General features: G+C 42.7%; 1 protein-coding gene across 3 annotated transcripts in view; it reads left to right on the forward strand.

The window, feature by feature from the left end:
* Positions 1-25,649, forward strand: part of LRP4 (LDL receptor related protein 4) — an 84,292-nt gene that overhangs the window by 34,288 nt on the left and 24,355 nt on the right. For all 3 annotated transcript variants that reach the window (XM_063158951.1, XM_063158952.1, XM_063158953.1), the window contains exons 2-9: positions 6,367-6,513; positions 17,575-17,691; positions 19,273-19,386; positions 19,831-19,947; positions 22,362-22,490; positions 22,836-22,955; positions 23,086-23,211; positions 25,462-25,587. In XM_063158951.1, coding sequence (XP_063015021.1) covers positions 6,367-6,513; positions 17,575-17,691; positions 19,273-19,386; positions 19,831-19,947; positions 22,362-22,490; positions 22,836-22,955; positions 23,086-23,211; positions 25,462-25,587 — 996 coding nt within the window. The remainder of the gene's footprint in view (positions 1-6,366; positions 6,514-17,574; positions 17,692-19,272; positions 19,387-19,830; positions 19,948-22,361; positions 22,491-22,835; positions 22,956-23,085; positions 23,212-25,461; positions 25,588-25,649) is intronic.

Raw genomic sequence — 25,649 nt, forward strand, 5'->3', positions numbered from 1 at the left:
TGTGCTGTAATGTTGCCTTTTCTGTGTCTGCCAGCAGAGCTCTGAGTTTAAACAATGGTCAGCAAATCCCTCTTCTAAAGCTGGATTAACTGTACTTTTTCCTTCAGTGGAAACTGCTATTTGGGTAAGAGAGGAATCCAAAATTTTAATTTTCCCTCAAGACAGACAAGCAAATAAAGCCGAGCTTCTTTGCTGTAGGAATTCAGGGAAGTGCTGGATAAAGAAGGAAGGTGTATCATCTGAACTATGTTCAAGACCATCTGACATCCCCCCATATGCCCTCATCAAGATGTCTGTGTGATGGGAATGCAAAAGAGAGCCTGGCCTGGAAGTGCAGAAAGAAGGATAATTGTTATCTGACACAGATCTTCTAGCAATAGGTGGACAAGGTGTTAAGAAGGCTATTAAAGGCTGTGCTACAGAATTCACTAATTTTAACCCCAAGTAAACAATCAGATGCTCATGAGTTCTTAAAATACAGAAGAAAGAAATTCAGTGCATCTGTTGAAGCCAGGGCAAAATATTCTGATGCTTATTCCAGATTTGTTCAAAAACAAATCTGGGGATACCCTGCCATGCTTTCTCTGTGGGGAAAAAAACGTACAGCCTTATACCCATCACTGTTAGGACTTTAGTTCTCTCCTTTCACCTTTAAGGCCATTAATCATATTCCATTTCATTTACACAGTCCTGGATTTCTTTTTTCCTCTTTGTCATTCTGTCAAATGTCTCGTATTTTCACCCTTGTTCAATATCCACTTATACCTTCTGTCCTCACAAGATTTTTCTCTGGTAGAGTTAGAATTATAAAATATGGTATTGTCATATTTTTGATTGTGTCTCTTGTAATAATGAGGTTTGCAGAAAGATCTTTGCCTTCCATTGAAGGTCTTCTGTAGGCCAGAATTAGATGCCTGTCCATGGAGGGGGAGAAACCTGGATCTGGATGTAACTCAGTGCTGGACCAAGAGAAAGCTTGTTCTTTCCAGAGGCTTCTGAGTCTGAGATGAGCAGTCTGTAAATAATGCCAAATGTGTTTGTAGTTCTGGCTTTTCTAAAGCTATTGCTGCTGTTTTCCTTGCAGCATAGAAGCACTTAAGGGATACTTAGCCATGGTTTTACCTGTGCTATCCAATGCTACAGGTACATGAGGAATTGGAGGGTGGTGCAAACTGATGGCTGTGAACTTCCTACTGCTGATTTTAAAATTAGCAGTAACAGGTTGTGTGTTAGGATCAGAAGGAAAAGATCCAGTCAACAGGGTAATGCGGAGTGGGAGTCTCTTTTATGTAGATGTTTCTTGATACCTGGATAAAAGAAAATTTGGAAGGGCAGCATGGCATTGACCATTGAAACCATATTCTTTTGCAGTTGTTCATTGAGGAAACTTCATCCATATGTGAATATGATAAAATTCTGATAGTGCTAGAATGCTACTAGAGACTGACAGGAATGTGTTGATCTCAACAAAAGATGCTTTTTACAGTGAGAACAATCATGCAACCTCCCCACTACCTCCCCAGAGACATGACAGAGTCCTCATCACTGGAGGTTCTCAAGATGCAGCTGTACTGGGTGCTGAGTAGTCTCATCCAGGCTCCATTCTCCACAAAAGGTTGGGCCAGGTGATCTTTTGAGGTCCCTTCCAAACTGGACTGTTGCATGATTCCATGTTGTATCAACAGCCTGTCAAAGGTTGAGTTGCTGCAAAATAGTGTTAAGAGCTGCTATGTGTCATTATTTTTATTGAAAAGGGAACAGGTTAGAATCTTTCTTTTTGGAATAAAGCATGCCATCAGGACTTAAACAAAACAGTATTTTCACTCTCCAATAGAAATCTACTGTTTCTGTCAAAGCAACAACTACAGACCCCAGTTTGGTAATTTTCCTGTTTACCTAAGTTTTCTTTATAATGTCAATATTTTTATCAATCTATGGCAAATAAAAGGTTGCTCTGTAATAGCTCTGAGGGTTGCAAAACAAACTGAAGCTGTGTATATTATTAGGTTTTGTGTTATGGGGCTATATTGTTTGGCCTTATGAAGAGTTGTTGGGAGGTGAGGGAAGCAGAACAACCTACTGTTTAAGCAGCCCTGCCCTTGCTTGCCCCCTTCCCCCCCAAAAAAAAAGATAAGCAGAAATGCAGGAATAACAGGATGTTAATTGGCTTCTGCTTTGCCAACTTTAGACATAAAACTACATAGATCCTAACTATTGTTTTAATAGGGGTGAACTGACCCTTCCTCAGGAGACATTTCATTTATCAGATAAAAATGAAGATGTGGAGGATATTTGGAAGCAGTCTGAAGAAACTGAGCATGCCATGCTAAATTGAAGGTGGTGGCAGATGTTAAGTATGAGGCCTGTGTTTAGACTGACTTCCTGTTTTTAAAATCTGGAGGTTGTTTGTATACTTTGCTAGAAAACTGTTTGGTTACTGGATCCTGCTGCTATGCATCAGGAGGGAGCCAAACTGCAGATAGCGAAGATAATTTTTTAGTTTGTACCCATGGGCAAATGAGAGTAGGAAGTTTTTTTGTGGTCACATGAGGGATCAGGAGAGGCCATGAAAATTGAGTGATATCAGCTCAGCATGTGGCAGTATCTCTGTTTAGCTTTTTTGTGTTGTTTTGTGTATATTGCATTGCTAAAATATGTCAGGGTTTTTCCTCCTACATAAGTGGAAATATTTTTGAATACAGAGTAAATAAAATGTCCAAGCCTGCAATGTGATGTAAAGTTCCAGGAAAAATATTTGTCATTACTAAGCCCAGAGGTGCCTCTCGTTGTTCCTGCTCCAGAATAATGTGTACAAGTGCAATTAGATATGTCCCCTTTGATTGTTGGTCCAGTTGCCTGAACAGCAAACGTTGATTTCCATCCTGTTCCTGGCCCACTGACTAACTGGGATTGAAACGTGACACTGGAGCTTTGTGTGTGTGTTTGGTCAGCCTTCTGTCTCAGGCTCCCAGTGTTTAATGGGAGTTTGAGCTAAGGGAGTAGATCTCCTGCTAAGGCTTCTCACACCAAGTGCACCATTTCCGCTTGCAGTTGGAAAAAACATGCTTCTCATCTTTATCCTTCCTGACCCTCTACTGTTACAGATACAGTTACAGGGTAGTGTCACTGGAGCTCTGAGCACTGGGAAATATTCATGAGACACCAAAGGTGAAATACTATCCACGGTGAAATCATTGAGAAAATTCCTGCTGCCTTCAGGTGCGCCAGCTTTCATTCACCTTGTTCTTTTGGCTGGGAAAGAATCCCATCCAGGATTTGCTTCTGAAACTGTTCATAGGCTGAAATCAGTGTGCTTTCCCAGCAGTCATATGCATTACTTGACAAGTGTAAAACCAGGGTAGATCATGATTTATAAATGACTAGAAGGCTAGTTCTTCTAAGGATCACAAATCACAAACCATTAGATCTGCACTGGTTGTAATTTGAAATAGGTGAGCAAAGTATGCTTACATACTGGCTCTACAGACACCAGCTAGTGCATATGAGGGAGTGTTGGTATCTGGGTCACGGCGTGTCCTTCGGTTTCCAACAGTTTCAGTAGCATGGTAAAATCACAGAGCAGAGATGATGGAACATAGCAGCTTTAATGAGGTGAGAAGAACAGATTTAGTATGTGTGTGCTTATATGTAACCTAATATTAGTAACAGCTTTGAAGAGCGCTGTGTGTTTGACAATACAGCAGATGAAGTTACAGTTTGCAGGCTGGGACAGCTGCACTAATTCTTTCCTTGCTGTTGCAGTGCTGTACTGCCATGTTGTTCATGGGGAGGGCCAGAAAAGCTGGTGAAAGGATTGAAGAACAAGTCCTCAGAGGAGGGGCTGAAGGAGCTAGGGTTATTTAGCCTGGAGAAAAGGAAGCTCAGGGAAACCCTATCATAACTCCTGAAAGAAGGTTATAGGGAGGTAGGTGTCTTTTCTCCCAGGTACAAAGTGACAGGATGAGCAGAAATAGTCTCAAGTTGTGTCGGAGGAGGTTTAGATTGGATATTATGAAAAATTTCTTCACCAAAAGGGTTGTCAACAGTGGAGGACAGGGTACCCTGGGAATGATAGAGTCTCCATTCCTGGAGGTATTTAAAAGGCATGTGGATGTGGCACTTAGAGAAGCAGTTTAATGGTGGACCTGGCAGTGTTGGGTTCACGGTTGGACTTGGTGACCGTAGAGACCTTTTCTAACCCAAATGATAGTGGTCTTGTGTACTCCAACTGGAAGGGGTATTAAAGTAGCTGGGGTGAGTGTTTTGGGGTGCTTTTGTGGATAATGGTAGAAAATTGCTTTGGAAAAGGTAGTTTAAACAGAAGCTACTTTGGTTACAATGTACAACTGGTTCTGTCTTTTTAAAAGGTTGTAGCACCTACAACAGCAGAAGATGGTTTTATCTGAATTTTCTGTGTTGTCAGTGTGAACAAACCTGTTTGATTTTTGTGGGTGGAAGTGGTTCTTCTGAATTTCTGTTAGTTCATTTCTACTAGTCTGAAATGTTGCATAGATGATAAATTGCTTTTCCTTAGCAGTGTCTGTTGCTTTTTTTGCCTTCTGGCTACATTACACACTTGCTGTCCTTTTAAGCCAGCCTTTGTGCTGGCCATACCTGATAAGTCCTCTGAAGATCTGATTGCCCTGGCCTCTTGCATTCCTTATTCACCTCCTGTTCTTTCAGCCTTTGTCCCTCATTGCACCAGATGATGGCTGCTTTTCTGTTGTATGCAGTAATACCTTGAGATGTATGTTTTGTACTAAACCTTTCAAAGGTAACTTGTAGTGGACATGAGTGAAAAAATAAAAGGTTTTCACATCCATGACAGACTGAACAGAAATCCTGCAACCAATTTTTTTCAGCTTGGAAAATAGTTTGTATTAAGGCCTTGCAACCTGCAGTGTAGCATTTGCAAGCAGGCAGCTGAGGCCAGCAGAAATCTCTTCACCCAGTTTTGTGCCGAAGAAACATAATGTAATCCTTTTTCAAGGAAGTGCATTCTCTCTGAAGTTAAATCTTTGCTCTACTGGCACAAGTGGATGTCTTCACTGGAGGGAAGACTGCTATTGAAAGAGTTACAGAAATATTCTGTCAATTTTGCAGATATTCCTTTTCTCAATTAGAATGGAAAATAATGAAAGTATGAAGCTTGTTTTTTCTTAATGGGTACAGGTTATGGTTAATCACAGGTACACTAGATGTATGAGTGAGATCAATGAAATCAAAAAGGCTGAAAATAGTTCAGTGTGTATGTAATTAATTACCACTTGGGGCAGGTATTTCTCTGTAATTCTTTCCTTATGATCTGTTGCTTAATCTAAGAGCTTTAAGTTTGTTTGAACTGCAGAAAGAAGGAACTATGCAAAAAAATCCAACCAGACTAGCTTGAGGGAGTTGATGATTGATAATCATTTGTTTAACAGTGATATTGATTATATAGATTGTCTAGATAATGTCAGACAGAAGTTCAGGCATCACCTTTTCCTTTTGGGGGTGGGAGGTGTTACAGCCTATTCTTTCTCAAGGCAGAGATTTTCTTAAGAGGTAGTGTGGGTTAATATCCTAAATAGTTGCATTTGCACAGGGGTCAGAGTCAAGAGTTGTGTTAGAGTATTGCTCTGAAGGTGGGAAAGGAGGGCTGGGAGGTCTTTAGGCTAACTTTAAGGCTGGAAAAAATATTCTTATCAGGTTGTACGTTATCATTTGGACTGCATTTTCTTTTGGTCAGTTTGTAAAGCTGAAAATCCTCTTGCTCTTATAAATGTCAGTTATGCACAACCTAGTGTAACAGTTTAATGTTTACAGGTAAATAATAAAATATATTTTTTCCACTCTCACTGGAGTCTGAAATGTCTAGAATAGTGACATGCAAAAGGTTTGCATCTAAAAAGCTTAGGGTTTGAAGAAGACCCTTCAAATAGCAAGGATGCTACTTCTGAGAGTTTTTCCTTGTATTGTGATGTCAGAACTAAGTGAAGAACAGCAGCAGCGCTGTGGTCTAGGAGAGGACTGACTTTGTGAAATAAAAGGGGTGTTCTGATACCTGGTATTCCTTGAATGTTTGTGATTAGTGCTGAGTTATTTTTCAGCTGATTCTCAAGTCTCTTTTTGGCAGATTGCACTTTGCTGTTGCCTTCAAAGAGCCCCTTTCCAAAAAACTGTGCATAATAATTGATCTCCAATTTCAGCATGTGAGGAGGGTGAATATTTTCCTTTGCAGTCAAGGATGTGTTTTTACACAGTAGTGTGTATACACTTTCTGTGTGTACACAGAGAAAAATAGATGTCATTTTGTATTTAATGTTTGCTCTAAAATAGATGGGATCTCTTCAAAACATTTTTCTTTCTTTTTTTCTTTCTTTACAGGTGTTACAAGTAGCACTGAGTGCTCCTGTGGGCGTAATCATTTTACCTGTGCTGTCAGTGCTTTTGGTGAATGCACCTGCATCCCTGCTCAGTGGCAATGCGACGGAGACAATGACTGTGGGGACCACAGTGATGAAGATGGCTGCAGTAAGAATACCATCCTTGACTTGTGTTTGGGAAAATGAGTATCTTTTTCTCAGTGTTTTACAGGCACATTCTGCCATTTGTGTGACAAATGTTTTTGATTGTAGATGATTTGTACTTTTGACTGACTCGGAGTTGAACAAAGCCATTGTCCAATGATATAAAACACAGTGGAAGCCCAACTCTGGCTTTTTTTGCAGCTGGTTTTAGGTGGTGCTTGAACATGAATATGTTAGAGGGAGAGGAGGGACAGAGAAGAGTACCTCTCATTTTTCTACCCTTGCAAAAGCACTAAATCTGGGTTAAATTATATGATTTTGCTGTAAATCATATTAATTAATGGAAAATAAATAGTGTGAAGAGGTGTATTGAGAGTGTCTGCCCTCTTAAGTAACATTCTAGTTTCTGTCCTTGCTGCCCTGTGAAGGGAGGGAAAGGCAAGCACTGAAATAACATTCACTGGTCTTGGGATCTGCTGAGAGATGTTACCTTGCAGGTACTGTGTATCTGCATAGTGTTGGCATCTGTGTAGCTGGGCCCAGCTAGGTGAGAACTGATGTGAAATGTCATTTTGAGTGGATGTAGCATGATAGAGATGAATAGAGAAAGCCTCTTTCCATGGAGACACAAGTAAGTTCCTTTTTTACCGCATCTCTTTGGATTCCACAGAGCATGCTAGAATTGAAGTGTAGAAAAAAAGGCCTAGTCTCATGAAACTCCTTTCCTAAATGTTGCCCTAGAGCTGAAAATTTAAGGCTCCTGTCAGTGGACATTAGAGAGAAATTTATCTTCCTCTGCTGGATCTTCTCTCTAACCTTTCCTGGTTTCTGCTGTTGATTCTACTGTATGGAAAGGAGCTTTCCTAATCTTGTAAGTTTTGTCTTAAAGAATATCTTCTTCCTTAAATGTGGGAGATGTCAACCCAGCTTCATGAAAATTTTCTTCCTTCTGGATTCTTGCTTCTTAAAATTTTGTGAACATTGAGCAACATAGAAGACCTTGAGTCTTGGGGAGGTGAGGCATATCCAATAGCTAAGCTGGTTTTACCAGCTTTTTACTAAGCACAGAAGAAAATTCCTTTTCTTGTGGGTTTTCTTTTGCAGGTAGATGAGGAGATTGGGGGATGGTGGTGGGATTGTTTTAACTTTTTTTTTTTGTGGGCTCGGTAACAATTTAGACAAGAGATACTTCTTGATATAATTTTCCTGGTAATTCAACAACTTTCAGCACCAAAAATTTCAACCTAAGCAGTCATGGTAGGACTTGGGGGTGGGAAAGATAAGATCTTCCATAGGAACAAGCAGGAGGTGCTAACAAGAGTTGCTTCATACAACATAGGCTTAAACTGTGAATCTCTTTGCCAAAAAACATTGATTCTGAAACTTCAAACATTCTCAAACAGCAATATGACAAGTTTATGGATGTAAAATCCACTAAGGGATGTTAAAGATGAATGTGCCACCTCTTATTTGGGAAGTCTTTGTATTACAAGTAGATGCAGCTTTTGTGTTTTGAGGAAGAACATTTTTTTTCCTGCTGCTTTCTTCCACTCTTCTCTTGGTATCTTCTGATGCATCACGTGTCTCTTTCTGTGGCCTCAGAGAGAGGAACCCTCTTGGTCTTGCACAGTAAGATATACTATATTAAGGAGACACAATATATTAAGGAGATCTGGCCTGTATCTGTTGTTGGAGAATTTTGCTCAGAAATGGCTTTTAGAGTTTTCTTCAGACATGCCATAATCATATACAGCTGATGGAGAAGTAAAAGGCAGCTGTGAGGAGCAAATTCTCACAGCCTGTTTCTGTAAACAGCTAAGTTCTCTGACAGTCTTCTCATAACAGGTAAGCATTCTGTCCTTGGCTGTTTTGGGAACAGACATGGAGGTTTTGAGAACCTTTCATATCAGGGTGAGAACACAAATCTTGGTTTCAATAACAAACCACAGGTATTGAAAACAAAAGGAGGGGTTGGTGTGTAATCTGTGACCTATGATGAGCTCGGATTTTGCAATATGTATGAGCTTAATTAACACTGTTGTAAAATATGCCTGGTGGATCAATAAATTGGAGTTCGATGCTGAATCAAAGGATGGGTTGTCTCCCTTCGTTTTCAATAATCTATTTGAGTATAAGCTGTGCAAACTAGGAAACAGTACTGAAGAATAAGCAATCTGCTGAGATTCTCAGGCACTGGAGGTTGGAAGAATATAAAATAGAGATAGACATATAAGAGACAGAATATAAAGTGATGCAGAGAATGTGGGAACTGGGTTTGACTTCTGCCTTTTTTAATTTACAGTTTCTAAGAAGGTTGGCTGCTGCAGTTAAGACAACAGAAAAATTTCTATAAATATGTTGGCAGCAAAAGGAGGGCTGAGCAGAGTCTTCCCCTTAGCTGAGTGTAGAGGGTAGCATTGTGTCAGGGAAATAAGGAAAAGACTGTGTTACTTAATGCCTTCTTTGCCTTAGTCTTTAATGCCAAAAGCAGTTGTCCTCAGGATACCCAGTTCCTTGAGCTGGAATGTAGTGACAGAGAGCTGAGTGAAGCCCCCATAATCCAGGAGGAAATAGTGACGTGCTATGCTGATTAGACACCCATAAGTGTATGAGCCCAGAAGGGATGCACCTAAAAGTAATGAGGGTGAAAGAACTTTCCAAACCACTTTGTCATTTAGCAGCAGTCCTGGTTAACTGGAGAAGTCCCAGTTGAATGGACATGGGCAAATGAAGCACCCACCTACAAGAAGAGTTGGAAGGATTGTCCAGGGAACTAGAGGCCTGTCAGCCTAACCTCAGTACCAGGGATGGTCATGGAGCAGATCATCCTAGTGCCATCATACAACATGTGCAGAACAACCAGGGATCAGGCCCAGACAACATGGTTTTACAAAAGGCAGGTCCTGCTTAACCAACCTGATCTTCTATGACAACATGACCCATTTAGTGGATGAGGAAAAGGCTGGGTCGATGGGCTGAGACCAGTTGTGCAAAGTTCACTGAGGTAAAGGGTCAGATCCTGCCCATGGATCACATCAACCCCAGGCAGCACTGCAGGCTGGAAAGCTGTGCAGCAGAAAAGGATCTAGGGGTGCTGGTCAACAACAGCTGAACATGATCCAGTGTGTGTGTGTGTGTGTCCAGGTTGCCAAGAAGGCCAATGGCATCCTAGATTGTATCAGCAATAGTGTGTCCAGCAGGACCAGGGCAGTGATTGTCCCCCTCTACTTGGCACTGGTGAGGCCACACCTGAAGTGCTGTGTCTGGTTTTGGGCCCCTCTCTACAAGAAGGACACAGAGGTGCTGACATATGTCCGGAGAAGCACAATTGGGCTGGTGAAGGGTCTAGAAAACACGTATTGGGAGAAGCAGCTGAGGGAACTGGGTTTTAGCCTGGAGAAAAGGAGGCTAGGGAGACCTCATTCCCCTCTACAACTACCTGAGAGGAGGCTGTAATGAGATGGGGGTCTGTCTTCTACCGTGTTTCAAGTGAAAGGATGAGAGCAAATGGCCCTAAGTTGCACCAGGCAGGATTGGACATTAGAAAATGACTTTTCACTGAAAGAGTGGTCAGGCATTGGAATAAGTTGCCCAGGGAGGTGGTGGAGTCATGGTCTCCAGAAGTGTCTAAGAGGTGTCTGGATGTGGCACTTGAGAGTATGGCTTGGGGGTGGTGTAGGCTGACTGTTGGACTAGATGGTCTTGAAGGTCTTTTCCAACCTTGATGATTCTGTGGTCTTAATCAGAATATAACTTGCTCCATTTATACAGAGTAGTAAAGTAATTCAAGGGAGAAGGACTAGAATAGAAACTGTCTTTTTAAATATTGCATCCTGGTAGAATAGATACAAAGAGAACTTTTTCAGCTGACAGCCAGCAGCACTTGAAGTGCAGTTTAGAGGAAAGAAGAAAGCAGAAATAAAAGTTAACATTTCTGTAGCATCCTTTGCCCTATTTCTTAAGTGCATGACTTCAGCACACGCATTCAAGGTTGCAGTGGAGGAGCCTGAGGAACACTTACTCCTTTAAGCCTGTTATATCTTGCTCTGAGTGGCTGCTCGTTATGAATCCAAGCATGATACTATTCTTAGCTTGTAAGAACTAGATCAGCTCTACAGAGCAGGCTTGTGGTAACTGTGCTGTTTTGTGTCTGTCTTAGTTATTATAGCACCAAACCTTTTTGCCAGAACAGGCTGCTTGCTAAATCCCTCTCTTCTGCTTGGCTTACAGGAGCCTTTTGTAGGTGTACTCATTTGTGGGGTTAAACTTCCATTTTCTCTGCTTGCTGACTGTGCCAGGCATAAACAGGGCAGCAGGAGTGCAAGAGCAGGGGTGGGGTTTGAGCCCCTTGGAACAGCAACTTGAACTTTAAATTGATTTAAGCTTCTCACGAATCAGCAGTACATGAGAACAGTTGGTTCACCAATTTTTCTTTCCTCCCTTGGCTATTTGTCTGTGACATGCATAAACTTTCCTGGCTGGCATGAAATTTTGAGCTTCTCTGTTTTGAACTTGATGTATCATTTTATTTATTGACTGAAATGATTAAATTTTTTTTAATACAAATGCTGAGCTAAAGATTTGGGTTGTTCTGAAGTCAACCAGCAAGCCTCAGATATACTAAAGGCCTACTTTAAAAATTCCTCCAAAATCTGGGGCTAGTCTTTGTTCTGGAGTGGGCCCAGTTGTTTTTTCTGACTTAGGAACCGCAATCTGCAACCACTTTATATGGAGTCTTCTGAGATGCTAAAGCTATTTAGATTCTTTTCCAGAAAGTGTATGGATGTGCAGCTCTGAGTTTTACAGGCTGGAATTATAATATCAAGTAGATGTCTCTGATTGAAAGAGTGAACAGATGTGTTTGCAAGGAATCCCACCTTTCCACTGATCTGCTGCAAGCTAGTTTTAGAGTTACTGGATTTTCTTTTTTTCTCCTGTGAATGTCCAAACTTTCCAGAGAAATAAATCTGCAACTATACCTTTTTAAAGTGAACTTTTCTTCAGGATATCATATGCTCATATGTATACTCTAACCCAATACAATGAGAAGAATGAGTTCTGTCTGCTTCCTTGGGAAGAGGAGAGGAAAATGGGAAGATATTGGACTGCTGGACTCCTAATAAAGCAAGAGACTGAAACTGGCTGGGGGTTAAGGTGAAAATTACCTTAGCAAGTCAAGATTCAGTCTTGCATCTGTGTCTCTACAGTACTGCATATATCCTTGAGTAGTTGATTGGAGTTTGCTAAATTCTGTATTAATGCAATTTTCTAGCCTTGAATTGGTAATCTGTAGTTTTGGTTAAAGAATAACAGCTTGAAATGCAGTGTGTGGTATAAAAAAAAAGAAAGCAAGATACTTGGTAGTGAGTGGAGTTACAACTCTGAAAAACAGGAGCAGACATGGGAAACCCTCCTTTTGAGAGATATTTTCAGTTATGAGGTAAATTCTTAAAATATGGTATATTTTACTTTGTTTGGATTTTTAATATTGTGTTGCACGCTTTAAAACACATCACCACTTCTTCATTCCACTAAATTTTTCCTCAACTGTCACTGTTTCTGCACATCCCAGACACTTTACATTTGTACCAGTGTCCTTAGAACATCTGCCTCTCCATAGGTATTTTCCGTTAGTTCTGGGGGAGCTCTGCCTCTGCTTACCTGTCTCAGAAATTGTTCTCCTCGCAGATTTGAAGCCGTGCTGTGATGGAAGCCAATTATTCCGTGGCATGTTTGCTTCCTGCTCTGGATCATGTTTACAAGCCAGAGTGCTGTGGTAATAATAGAAATAAGCAACCTGCCAGCTGTCATGCCAGCTCCATAGACTTTGTCTGCTGTCAGCTCTCTGGCTTGCTGACAGTGTCTGCCTTGGAAGCCCTCGCTGCACATGCACAGGGTAGTTCAGCTGCCTTCCTGCCTTGTGCCAGCAGAGACTGCTTTGGCCTGTCCCTAAGGAAAGCCGCATGCAAGAGGAGGAATGGTTTTCATTCTGCCCTCCTGCACGCCCTTTGAAGTCCTCATGGTGTGAATGAGTCTTACTTCCTGTGGCAGGGGTGAAAGGATAACTGAGCAAACTTGGCCTGAGGACTGGTACATAGTTCTGTTTCTCATAAGATACACCAAATCTCCCCGTAACCATCCTCCCAGAAGAGCTTTCTTGCTCTGAATTTTGGATCTGTATCATACATAATTAACTTGTAAATGTGTTACTTTTTGGGAGGCAGACTTGTTTGCTTACCTCCCTGCACTGTTGTACAAAACCTCTTCATTTGAAGGGACTGAAGAAAAATTTACTTCTTTTACCTTAAAGCTTACTGAAAGTGGTCTGTTCCCATCTCATGGAGAAATTGACACAGTTGCTGTTGAGCTACAGCTCATTCAAGCCCAGGACTGTCACTATAACCTGCTCATCAACCCCCCCCCCCCAAAAAAAAAAAAGAAAAATTAAGATGAGGTTAGGATAAAAAATCTCACAGGTCTTTTATTAAAATTAACAGAAACTTTGAAAGAGTAATATTCCTTCTGTCATTCACTTAATCAGGAGCTCAGATGCAAAGGCTCAGGTGAAGCGTCACTTGTAAACCTCAAGTTTTAAAATCTAGGAACTCTTGTCAAGAGTTCAGTGTTCTCTTGAAAACACACCAGTTCCATATCTGCAATTTTGTCATATTATTGGGCCTGGAGTATGTATGTTTCCTTTAAAAGGCACCAGAATTAATGCAATGCCCCCTCAGGCAGAGTGCTTGTGATCAAAGGGCTGTGAAAGATTGGATGCTGATAGTCTTTACTTTTTTTTTTTTTTTTTCCCCTTTTTTTTTCCTTTTGACCCACAACATCCTTAAATACAGTTCAGCAGTACAATAACATTTTGTTATTCTGGAACTAGATTTTCTAAAATGTTTGTTAGTAAAATGCAATGTCTCCTTTTTCTTCCTGAGAGTGGAATAACCTCCTTTATTTTTGTTCCTGGATTTTTTGCCTGCTGTGCTGCAGATCTCAGCAACAGATCTGTTTGTGGATATGTGTGTGTTTTTACATATGCACAAGTATGAACATAGCTGGGGGTGAGGCTGCACTTGTCTAATGTAGGTAGCATGATTTTGTTTTGGTTGTATTTATGTTTGAAATTGACTTCTTATTCTTCACATGAATGAGAGTTTGTCTGATTAAGCAGCCAGTATTGTCCAAGCCTGTCTGTGTTCCAGAGCTCTGAACACCAATTGCTTGCTGTCCTTGGGTGTAAAGCAACCTGCTCACCACAGGCAACAGGGATAAAGTGTTCAAAGGACAGTGGGACGTGATTCAGTCTGTGTTTCACCTTATAAACTTCCCTTTTCCCCCGCCCTCCCCCTTCTCCTTCTGCTTGGCAATAAAAGAGTGTCCTGTGTAATAGGAGTTGGGAGAGGGGGAGGAATAGCAGGCTTACGATAGACCTAGCTTTGCTGAAACATTGGATGATGTCCAGTGTGACCATGCAGAGGGATGAGCTCAGGGAAATGGTTGGAAGTTCAAAGGCCTTTTTGTATTGCTCACTGTCAGTTGACAGATGTGCTCTCTTTAGCTGTTGCTGCCCAGCCTAGTTCTTCCCACTGGCTCCCCTTCCTTGAGTTTGCTCCCCATCCTGCCTCTGGCTCTGCCTGGAGAGGCAAGTTAGTACCTGTCTGTCTGGGTATTTACCTGCTTTCAACTCCATCCTGGGACTTGCCTTTGCTCATCTCTCTTAGGAAAATATTGTTTCTTTGCATTGATATGGAGAGATCAAGCTGGAATTGAGCAGAGAAGGGGGGTTGAGGCTTAACTGTGTTTACTGTTGGCATAGCCTAATCCTGCTGTGAGCACTGGTAAAAGCATTTTACTACAATCTGTGATTGGTCTCTTATAAGGAGAAATGATGCCTATGAAGGACTTGTAGCTATTTCAAAAAGTAATACATATCCTTCATTTTACAGGTTGGAGAAGGGGGAAAAAGAGGCAGAAATGTTCCAGGGTCATACATCAATATCAAGATAGGATAAGAATATGGGGATTCGGTTTCTAATCTTCTTGATGCTAATCCAGTTTGTCCTCCAGCAAGATGAAGAGGTCTTGTTCCACCTTTGTGACTATGGCTTTTAAAGTTAGCTATGTGAGTGAAAATAATACACTTAGCAGACTGTATAGCTGCTCCATTATGTCAGAACAAGACATAGTGGTGGTTGTTTGAATGTCCTAAGTGTGACCTCCTAACTTTTGAATTTCCTCTTAACTTCAAATTTCCAAACACTTTGGATGTATTTACAACGGGTATTAAACATTCACTGTGTGCTAGTGATATGGCCTTGGCTTTAACTCTATAGAAATAAGACTCATCAAAAATGAAGTGATAAATGGCCAAGAGAAGAGCTGATTAGTAACAATCCTAGAGCAAAGGGCTGTGCTGTGGAAATGGAGCCTGATGTTCTTAGAACAAATCGAAGGAAACTGGAATGGTTTTGTGTAAGCAGTGTGCTTTTTAGTGGGAAGAAGGGATTGGGAGGGCAGAGCTAGGAAGAGGGGGATTAGGAAGATTGCCCCCATGTGAAAGCTGCTCCCAGAATTTCTTGCATTTTCTTTTGAAGCATCTGTTTCTGACCGTTATTAGATTCAGATTACAGGTTTATGTGGATCCCTGCCCTGATCCCATTGGCAGTTCCTCTGCTCTATGAGACATCAGCCCTCATTCATTAGGTTGGGTTTTTTGGTCTCAAGTGGGTTTGTGGTTTTTCTTCTTCCTTTAAAGGAGAGCTCCTGTAGAAGGAGATTTAATTCCACCCTGCCCCCACTCCAGTGTTTTCTGGGCTAGCACACTTTATCTCTGCTGGGTTAGGGAATTTGGTCCTCCTTTGTATATGGCAGTTTGTGTTTTGCTCTCTTCCCCTGTGCTTGAAGCTTGATTTTTATATCTAGGGGGAGTATGAAATTGGTTGAACTGTTCCCTGTAGGGGTGGAATTTCATTTTATGTCTTTAGCTCATGAAGGGATGCAGCAGTTCAGTGGGATAATGGTATCTGCTCTGAACCAGCGCTAATGGCTTAACCCTCTGGGAGCCTGAAGAATTCTCCCCTGGAGAGTGAGCATGCAAATTCCCTTCCAGGTGGCTCCTGTGCAGTCCTTTGGTGATTAGTCATGCTAAAGCATATGCTGGGAGGATGGTCTTAGTCTTGAAATTGCAGCTGAGGCCAGGGAAGGTTTTTCTCAGCGTGCAGTGTTTGGAAGTTGTTCTTGGGGGAGAGAGGTCTGATCTGTGGGACTGATTGTCTGAGTCCAAAAATGTGCTGGTTTTATTTGGAAGCAGAGTTTGCAAAGTGGAGAGTTTTCTACTTCTACTTGCCCTGAGGAAGAAGACAAAACTCCGTCTTCATTTTGCTGCAGCAAACCACAGAAACTGAAATATAAGGAAGGGGGCCAGTTACTGGAAGATCAGGATGCTGTCAAACCTCTAGAGGGAAAATAGAGATTTCTGTGCTTTGCCTTTCTGAGTATTTCTTATCCTTCATACCCCTCTGGGGCCCAGAAGTAGCTGGATATGAGATGGATAGATATCTGCATGGGGTAGCCTAGACATGATGGGAAGGACCTTTTCCCAAGGACCAATGCCAAATTCTTTGTATGTTGAGGGCAATTACATCTGTTGTGATGTCCTCAGATACAGAAATGCCTGCCACACTACAGGAACAACTGAGAAGATTATCTGAATTTGTGGTTAGAAAAATGAATGTTAGAGAAAGTCTGAATTTATCTGCCCTAATATATTCTTAGAGAGGGGGGCTTTTAGGACAGGCCATTGGTGAAAAATGTTGGAGGGCTTGCTATGGAGAGCAGTGAATGATTCAGTATGGATAATCCATGCATCTTTAACAGGACACTGGTGGCAGTCCTGGGCCAAGGGGAAACAGAGGGTTGAGAAAGCTGGAAAAACTGAAAATGTGACTATTTGTTCTCCTTCTTAAATCATCCTCCTTTTGTGTGTGGCTGCTGTCTTCACCTTCCTTTTTTACCCACGTCCCTCCCCTCTCACTCCCACCTCCAGGACAGTGTTGGCAGGAAAGGGAGTAGCAGCATAGCAGAAGAGGGCTGGCCCGCCTGGTGACAGATGGGAGTTGCTGTCGGCAGGCTGGGCTGGGATGAAAGGGTTTCAGGCAGGGTTTCAGGGCCTTTCTCGCCCTCGCCCCGTCACATCACTGAGCAAATGCTGTTCTTTGGAGAACACACCTGTCAGGAACAGTCTTGTGCAGCCCCTTGCCTACCACAGCTGGCAGCACTTAAAAGCATGAATCTCTCAGAGTTGAGTGTTCCTCTCATCTGTGGCGGAAAGAACAGGAATGATGTTCCCCCTTGAATTCCAGCTTTGTGGCTCCAGGCCTCTTCAGATGCTGTGGATTTGTGGTCCCACTCCATTGCAAACAGACTCCTGTGTGGGCAGGCATAATCCCATGTCTGTCCCCTTCTTTCATCCTTTCTGGATGGAAACCTTGAGCAAGCTCGGGACTGTTGTCCACGCCTGAGGTACAGAAAATTATCCCCAGCAGTGGATTCTTGCTTCTCAGCTTCTCCTTGCAGATTTTTTAGGCAAGAAACCCTGACAGAGTCCCCATGCTGAAACACACACTGTAGCATGTGACTTCATAAAGTCAAAACATTGCTTCTGATAGTTCTCACTCTAAGGAACTTGCTGTCTAATAGAAACAGGATGGACTGCCCTGGGAAGCATGGAGGAAAGATGTTGATGGTTTAACTTTGCTTGTTATAAAGCAAGTGCAGTTATGGGAGGACAGCAGGCTCAAGGATGAAAGAGGAAAAAGGAACTCAATGGGGGAATTGCAACAGCTACTTTACTGTGGAAAGGTCAGTGTTTCTCTGGGGAAGAGAGACTGCCAAGCTACAGACCTACCCTGACCCCCCCTCTAAGGAACAGCTCTTCCTGATAACTTGAAATTTTGTCTTTTGTTTCTAAGAGATTTAGCTCTGCTCCCTCAGGAGGGAAGGAACTTTGTTTTCAGGAAGGAAGCTGGCTGCAGCTCCATGAGGTGTTTCTTTGCTCTTTCAGTGCTGCCCACGTGCTCCCCCTTGGACTTCCACTGTGACAATGGAAAGTGTATCCGCCGGTCGTGGGTCTGTGATGGAGACAATGACTGTGAGGATGACTCTGATGAGCAGGACTGCCGTAAGTCACCTGTCTGCGGGAAGAGGGTGGGTGCAGTGCCTGCCTGCTGTGACTGGGGAAAGTTGACCCTTTTTATTACAAGAGTCTATCCACTAAATTGGACCACTGGCTTGTAGTGAGCTATATTCTGCCCATGACAGAGGTGTGTACCTGTAAACCCTGCTGCCTTGGCACCTGGCTTGCTGTTCAGCTGCCTGTCTTGGGGGAGGGGATGCTTCTCCATCCAGCTGTAGAACCGTTTATGCCCTGCAGCCCTGCTAGTTAATGTCCCATGAAGCACTTCCCTGAGCTGGGCTCTTCATGCCCTCCCCTGTCAGTGGAAACACCTAACCCCTGCCAAATCCCACTGAACTGCCTGTCTGGCTGACTTCCTGTGGCCTCAGGTTCCACTGTCTGACTTTTCTGCAGTGCTGGCCTGTCACCAGCATCCTGTCCCTTCAAACAGGGCTCCTTGAGGAGAGGGAAGGTGCTGTAAGGATACTGCCTACTCAGAGTTGTGTGCATGGTGCTCCAGAGTGACCCTCTTGGAGGAAGCCCATCTGAAGAAATACAGAAATAAAGCTCTTGACTGTAAAGTATTCTATGTCCACTGCATGCATGGAAGTTAGTTCACCTTCTGATCAGTATCTCTGATCTTTGCCTGCCTTTTTGGGCAAAGAACTGGGAAGCAAAGTTCAGGGCTTGACATCCTGTGTGATGCTCTGGAATGCAGGACTAAACTCAGTTTTCCAGTCCATTCAAATATATTAATGAAGGAAAAGAGATGTAATTCTGGGTCTCTTTGGTTTTCTGTTTTTCATAAACGTTTGAAATGCCCTCATATCCAAGATAACAGTGGACAAGGGTGTGATCAAAAGATTTGGAGACCAATGAAAGGAGAAAGAAGGTTCTGTGCTTGAGAGATTCCTGGGAGGTTATTCAGGCTAGCAGTAACCATAGGAGGGTTTCTGTTGGACTGGAGTCCTCAGGTGCTGAATTTGCAGTCCTTTTCATTTCCTTACTTGTCTGCAGACAAGCTTCCTTAGGAGACTGGCAAGGAGAGTGGAATGAGTCTCCAAATACTGAGGTGTTCGCAAGAGGAAGTTCAAATTTTCTCTCTCCCTCTTCAGTGAACGTGTCCTTTGCTTTGAAGACAGCTTTGACATTATTGTGAAAAGAAGGTGGATATACAATACTGCTAGCATTTATCTGTTAGATGATGGCAGAGACTATTAACTCATTTAAAAAGAGGTTTGCATTACCTTTTTTCTGTTCAGGGTTATCTTGAGTCTGGCTTGGGACAGTGCTCAAATACATACCAGCATGGGATGGGTGGCTTCATCTCCGTTCCAGCTAATTCCTTCAACCTAAACCTCAAGTTTTTGAGCCTGCTGTACTGTTGGTGTGTGAGCAGAGTGGAAAAGAGACACTCAAGAAATCTCCCAGTGGCTCCCCTGGTATTTGTTAGGAGAATCAGCTCTCCAGCATCACTGTGTCCTTGGAGGATGATGTTGCTTGGCTCGTAACTTGTCACACATTTGGTGTTCTGCAAGCTAAATCTTCTTGCCTTGCCTTCACCTTACCCCTGTTGTGTCCTTGCAGCTCCAAGGGAGTGTGAGGAAGATGAGTTCTCTTGTCAGAATGGATACTGCATTCGCAGCCTGTGGCACTGTGATGGTGACAATGACTGTGGGGACAACAGTGATGAGCAGTGTGGTGAGTTAATGTAAATACTGCCTTCACAGTACTTCTAGAGGAGTTGTGCAGAGTCCAGCCTGTGCACTTCTAGGATTCCCAGAGCATGGCTAAGGCTCCCAGCTAGCTTTTCTGGGCTGAACTTGTGGGATATAACATTCCAAGGGTTGGCTGCTTAGGATCTTGGGCTATGTGACTTACCTGCCAGGCAAAAAAAAATCACTTGAGACCTTTCATTCCTTGACATGGGATTGTGAATTCCCCTTGGATTCCTGTTGAATCCAGCACTCTGTGTCAGTTCAGCGAACAATGCCGGTTTTGCTCAGGCCCTGCCTGACATGGATATGTATGGTTTAATGAGCAGTCTTGTTTGTGGGTGCCTTAGGAGCTTCAGGAGGATGTTGTGGTGTTTTCCTGGGTACTCTGAGAAAAGCCAAGGCTTTGTTTGCATTGCTGTCTCTGCAGATATGAGAAAGTGCTCAGAGAAGGAGTTCCGTTGCAGTGACGGCAGCTGCATAGCTGAGCACTGGTTCTGTGATGGGGACACAGACTGCAAGGATGGCTCAGATGAAGAGAATTGCCGTGAGTGCTTTTCTTTGTAATCACAGGAAATAGCCCTTTGGACCTGCTCTTGCCTTGGGTTTTGGCATGTTTTCTGCAGCAGAGATCAAAAGCAAGTTAGTCCTGCCTGTACTGGCAGCTATGATACCTTCTGCTGCCTACCCCAGAGGGCACAAAAGAATGGTGTCTGTCTTGTGTTACCTCACAAGCATACTTCATCTGTGTCTTGCTGCTTCTTTCTTCCCATAGCTGTGACCTTGGGTTGAGCAGGAGGTTTATACTTTACTGAATATAGCTCTCTATGAAACTGGAGGAGTTGAAGGGCTACTGGAAGGAAAGAATATTATTCCCTTCTTTTTCCTCTTGTCTGATTCCAGACTGAGATTTTGGAAGTGGAGGCATACTCTGCTTATTGAAACCACCCTCAGGTACTGCACACTGAAGACACCTCCTGCCTGCCCAGTCTCCATTCATGTAAATGATTTTTGCAGGATGTTGCCCAACAAGTGACCCATGCTGTAGGAGGGGGGGTGGTGTTGGGGCATGAGAACCCACAACAGTTGTTTCCTTCTTCACCTTCACAGGCTTGTAGCAGGTGGGACAGGAGTTTGTGTCCCTTTCTAACCCGCACGGCCTCTCTCCTGAGTGTGAGCACTGTCCATGTCTCTGGAACTTGCCGTGGTCCCTTCCCCCTCCCTGCTCTCAAAGGCATTTTGCAGAATTTGTTCTAGATAGCAGGAAACTTCAAAAGGCTCTGGGAGGGGGATGAGGGCCGCCAGCTCCTGAAGGGCAGGGGGAGTGGATGCATGGGGGAGTTGTCTTTTATCTTTCCAGATAATGAGACTTGGCAGAAAGCCAAGGGCTGCAAACATTTCTAAGCCAGGAAAGGACTCTAAGAGGAAGCCAGCCTCTCTCCCTCTCCTTTCGCTCTCTGCCTTTCTTGTTCCCTTGCCTGTCACTTCACCGAAGGCCATGAATAGACCCTCAGGAAGGGAAGAGAGATGTTCCAACGTTGCCTCCTGTGGGAGTGGAGGGGCACCCAGAAGTGGTGTCCCTGTTTCTCTGAGCTGAAACACTATTTCAGTCCTAGCTGGCAGTTGTCTCTATAAGACATTTTAAGTAACTTGCTAAGAAGTTCAGTTTGGCTACCTCCTGTTCTTTTATCTTCATCCATGTGGTTGTCATCTTTTTCTTATCTACAATCATGTTTGTCATTCGTCTGGTACAAGGTGGGATTACACACTTCTTTTTTGTCTGGGTTTTTTTTTCCTTTTCTTTTTGTTTCTTCTGGGGATGTGTGTGTTATAATTGAATCACACAGCATGATAATTTAAGTCACTGATTTAATTTTCTCAGGGAAACTGAAACACTCAGGCTCTTTTGGTGAGGGCCACATTAACACACATTTTCATATCCAGCTGCTGATGCTCACTGAATTAAAGCTCTCAGCTCATGCCTTCAGGCTGTGCCCATTTCTTCAAGTTGAAGAGGCAGATGTTGTTCACTTTCTAGACTACTCTTTCTTTTCAATCTTTCTTTTCCTTTTTGTTTAATAAATTTATATTCAGAACTCCTCAGTTGGGAGACTTGTATATCTGAAACATACAGTGTGTTCTCCAAATAGTATGAGAAGAGGTGTCAGATTCTGTTGTGTGGGACTCAAAATATTTTTCATGCCTTCCCACTTAGTGTACTGTTGAACAGAGAGCAGTAGGCAAATCCTTGACCATTAGTTTGTTTGGCTTTGCCCAGGGTCATCTCTCTGGCAGCGCTCCTTACTGAATAGGAATGGTTGTTTTGGCCAGAGCTTGAGAGGAGAGGGAGGGGGAAATCCTCAAAGGTCAGGTGCTGGCCTGGACACCCTGCTGCTTGCTTGCTTCCTTTGGTCTTCAAGTGATTATTTTTGTTAAAATTTTAAAGGAATCATTCCTTAGTTTAACCTTGCATTCTGACATGCCACAGTCCTTAATATGAGTTATCCCTAAGGTTTCTTTATTTTTCTGTTTTTCTATCTACCTTTTTTTAGATTTATTAAACAATTTAAACACTTTTTTGGCATTAAGACATAGAGCTTCAAGCATAAGATGGAAGGTGCCACTCTTGGATCCTTTTTGAGACTTTCCCATAAATTCTTCCTTCATATCTTTTTACTTCTCTAGAATTTAATGGCTTTTGAAAAGTTCAGTATTTATAGCTTAATATCCTATGTAACTTTTTTTAAAAATTGTATTTACTGGATCATCCACACGAGTCTTTACATATAAGTTTAACCTGCTTTTCAATGAAGCAAAACCAGCATTCCTCTCTGTAATACAAATCATGCAGAGATAAGCAGCAGTGAATACTTGCCAGTCCATTATGGGGCTGAGAAGGTTGCCTCTAAACTAGACCGTGCCTTGTCACCTCACATTTCTTTTCTTTGATTCCCTTGTTAGCATCAGATGTTCCAGCTGCCACCTGCAGCTTGGAGGAGTTCCAGTGTGCATATGGACGCTGCATCTTGGACATCTACCACTGTGATGGTGATGATGACTGTGGGGACTGGTCTGATGAATCTGACTGCTGTAAGTTATCACAGGGTGTTGTCATTGTCCAAGAATCAGAGTTGCAAACCTAAATGCATTTTGGGTTGGCTGGAGAAGGGGTTACAGTGTAGATGACAATCTAATTGTTCACAGATAAGCTGGCTTCTTCATTATTAGGGGTTTTGTTTAACTCTGGAAAGTGAGAATAGTGATGAGAACTATGTAGTCAGTGCACTATTGCTTACAAGAATTACTACAGTTTTTAATAGAAATCTGTGCAGGACCAAGTTCCTTAATAATAGGGGGTAAGGGTGAAACTGAGGATCTTTGGGGATTGTTACATTGGTCTGAGTTTGCTCTTTTTGTGTTTTGATATCTCTGCAGCATCTCACCAGCCTTGTCGCTCTGGAGAGTTCATGTGCAACAGTGGCTTGTGCATTAATGCTGGCTGGAGGTGCGATGGTGACTTCGACTGCGATGACCAGTCAGATGAGAGGAACTGCAGTAAGTGCCGGGAACTGGTGGAAACATTCTGTTTCTGTGGATGCAAAAGAGTGTTTGGGACAGTTAGCTTTGGAATTTGGTCTCTTCTGATCCTTCTTGCTCATCTGATGTTCCTCTTTTGGGCCCTCAGCTACATCTATGTGCACAGCTGACCAGTTCCGATGCAAGTCAGGACGCTGTGTCCGTCTGTCCTGGCGTTGTGATGGGGAAGATGACTGCTCTGACAACAGTGATGAGGAGAACTGTGAGAACACAGGTTTGACCTGCTACCTTGCTGCTTAATAGCTAATTAAGTTTCCATCCAGATGGTAATAGGTAGTAAAGTCTCTTTTGTATTGCTTCAGGGACTTCAGCCTAGAGTTTCTGTCCTTCCCAGAGAATGGGATCTGTAGGCTGTCTTACATGCTTGCCAACTTCTGCAGGTCTGTGTGCTTACACTAACTTAGGTGAAGGTGTTTTCTGGTCAAGTCCTGTCTTGTCCTTACACTGTGAATTACCACAGAGCTCTGGGACAATTCCATTCAGACTTGGGAACATCAATAATGTACCAAGTTACTACCTTTTCACATGGGCTATACTAACTCTCGCCTTCTAGGTAGTTCTGGATAGCTTTCCTGTTGCATTGTGAAGCTGCTGAACAATTCTAGCAGGCAGTGGAATCAATAAGAACATTTAGTGGAAGAGAGTAACAAGACCTTTATTTAGAGCATTAAGGGTGTTATCTTCTCCCTTAGACATTTGCTCAGGAGTTACTCTTTCTAGTATTCACTTCACATATTGCTATTCCTTTATGTGACAGTGGTTATGGGGAGCAGGAGGGTTTTAATGCACCCTAGTGTTATGGTAGGATTCAAGGAATGTCTAGAATCTTCTCTATTCCTTAAAGTCTTCAGGATGTCTATAGGTTTTGTTGAGGACTAGAGTGTGCTGGTCCATGAATTCATCCTAGTGAGTGGAGCCCAGCTATGTGTACTGATCCTTCTGCATCTGTGTATTCTGAACAGTGGTTTTAGGGGTGACAGAATGGATTTGTGAAACTGTACCTCTTGTTTTGGGGCAGTTGAGGAGTGGAGAGTGGCTGTTCTATGAGGACAGCTGAGCTCAGAGGATCTGGAGAGGCACACTTTGTAGTCAGTTTGAGAGCAGCTGCTCTCAATTGGTCAGCTGTTGTGAGCATCAGCGTGGTGATCCTGGAAAAAGCAATTGTACTTATAGACCAGCTGGTAACCCTGTTTCCTCATCCTGATAACAAAAGTACTTAGAGGTACTGAAAGAAGCAAAGCCAAACTTCCAGAGCCATTGAAATTCACTATCTCCATATCAAACCAAACACAAGGTACTGTTAGTTGTGCAGTTCTATGTTAGGTCTATGGTGACAGTGAAAGGTCTATGGTGAAAATTAAACTGGTTTTTCTGGGAAGTGTACTCGCTCATCTAAGTGACATAGTGTGGTGTCCCAATGTCTGTAGCAGGAGTTAAAATCCTCTTGGTTTAGAGCAGAGATATATTTTTATTGGCCATAGAGAAGATTCCTAAAATACTAGGCAATCAGCTGGTGTGCGGATCTTTATGTTCACTATGACAAATGAAGTCCAAGTTTCAGAATCCTTCATATACAGTATTCCTGTGCTCTGAAAAGTGAATCTGCATGTTGTCTGGTTTTGTGTTTGCACCTGGTGTGTCTGTAGTTCTTAACTGTACTTGTTAATCTCACAACTACCCTTTTCCACACTGTTTACAGGCAGTCTGCCAATCTGATTGTTTCTATGATGGTAAATGTATTGTCCTATTATCTTTGTAAGATTATCAGAGGGTGATGATTTAGGGACCGCTAATCAAGTTAGCTCAAGAAGTACAAGAAGTAAGAGGCAACAGGACAGTGCAATTATTGCTGAAGAAACAATCAGATTGGCAAAGTCCCTACAAACAGTATTACTTTGCTTACAAGAATTCTGTGCAGTCTCCTTGCCAACAGCAGAAGTTGAAGCGTGTAGGTCATGTGAAATCCTGTTGCCTGAGCTCAGATTTCAGGGATGCATGTAAATCTCATTCCAAGTCCATCAAAGTACAGCTAGAGTTAGACAAGATGTTCCTTCCTAGGCAGGCTTAAGATCCATAGCTGTGCTGGTGTGACAGATCAGATTATTAAAGTGAGGAACTGACTCCTCCTTTGCACATGCTGAGTAGGTTTGTGGATTCTGAAACCAAAAGGAGCTAAGCCAGGACCTTCCAGTCATTCTAAGAGAATCTAGTCAGATGAACTTCACAGTAAAGCAACAGTAGACTCAGACTGGCAGAGAGCTTGCAGACCTCCAAATCAGCATAAATATATGCAGAGCAGTAAGGACTGCTAGATGAGCTGAATTCAAAGGAAGAGGAAGTAATGTATTTGTGCTCATATGAAAAGTTTGTAACAAATCTTGGAAAATGTTCGGTATTCTTTTCTTCACCATGACTATTGTTCCATCAGTAAGGTGTGATGTGCTACTTTTCCCTTCTATTGCAGGCACCCCTCAGTGTGCCCCAGACCAGTTCCTGTGTGGGAATGGGCGTTGCATTGGCCAGAGGAAGCTGTGCAATGGAGCAAATGATTGTGGAGATGGCAGTGATGAGAGCCCACATCAAAACTGCCGTAAGTCCTCCCAAGTTCAGTCTTAGACACAAATGGAGGCCCGTTAATGTGTGGGAGTCTAT

Source organism: Melospiza melodia, chromosome 6 (assembly GCF_035770615.1).
Source record: "Melospiza melodia melodia isolate bMelMel2 chromosome 6, bMelMel2.pri, whole genome shotgun sequence".
In the NCBI taxonomy this organism is placed as follows: Eukaryota; Metazoa; Chordata; class Aves; order Passeriformes; family Passerellidae; genus Melospiza; species Melospiza melodia.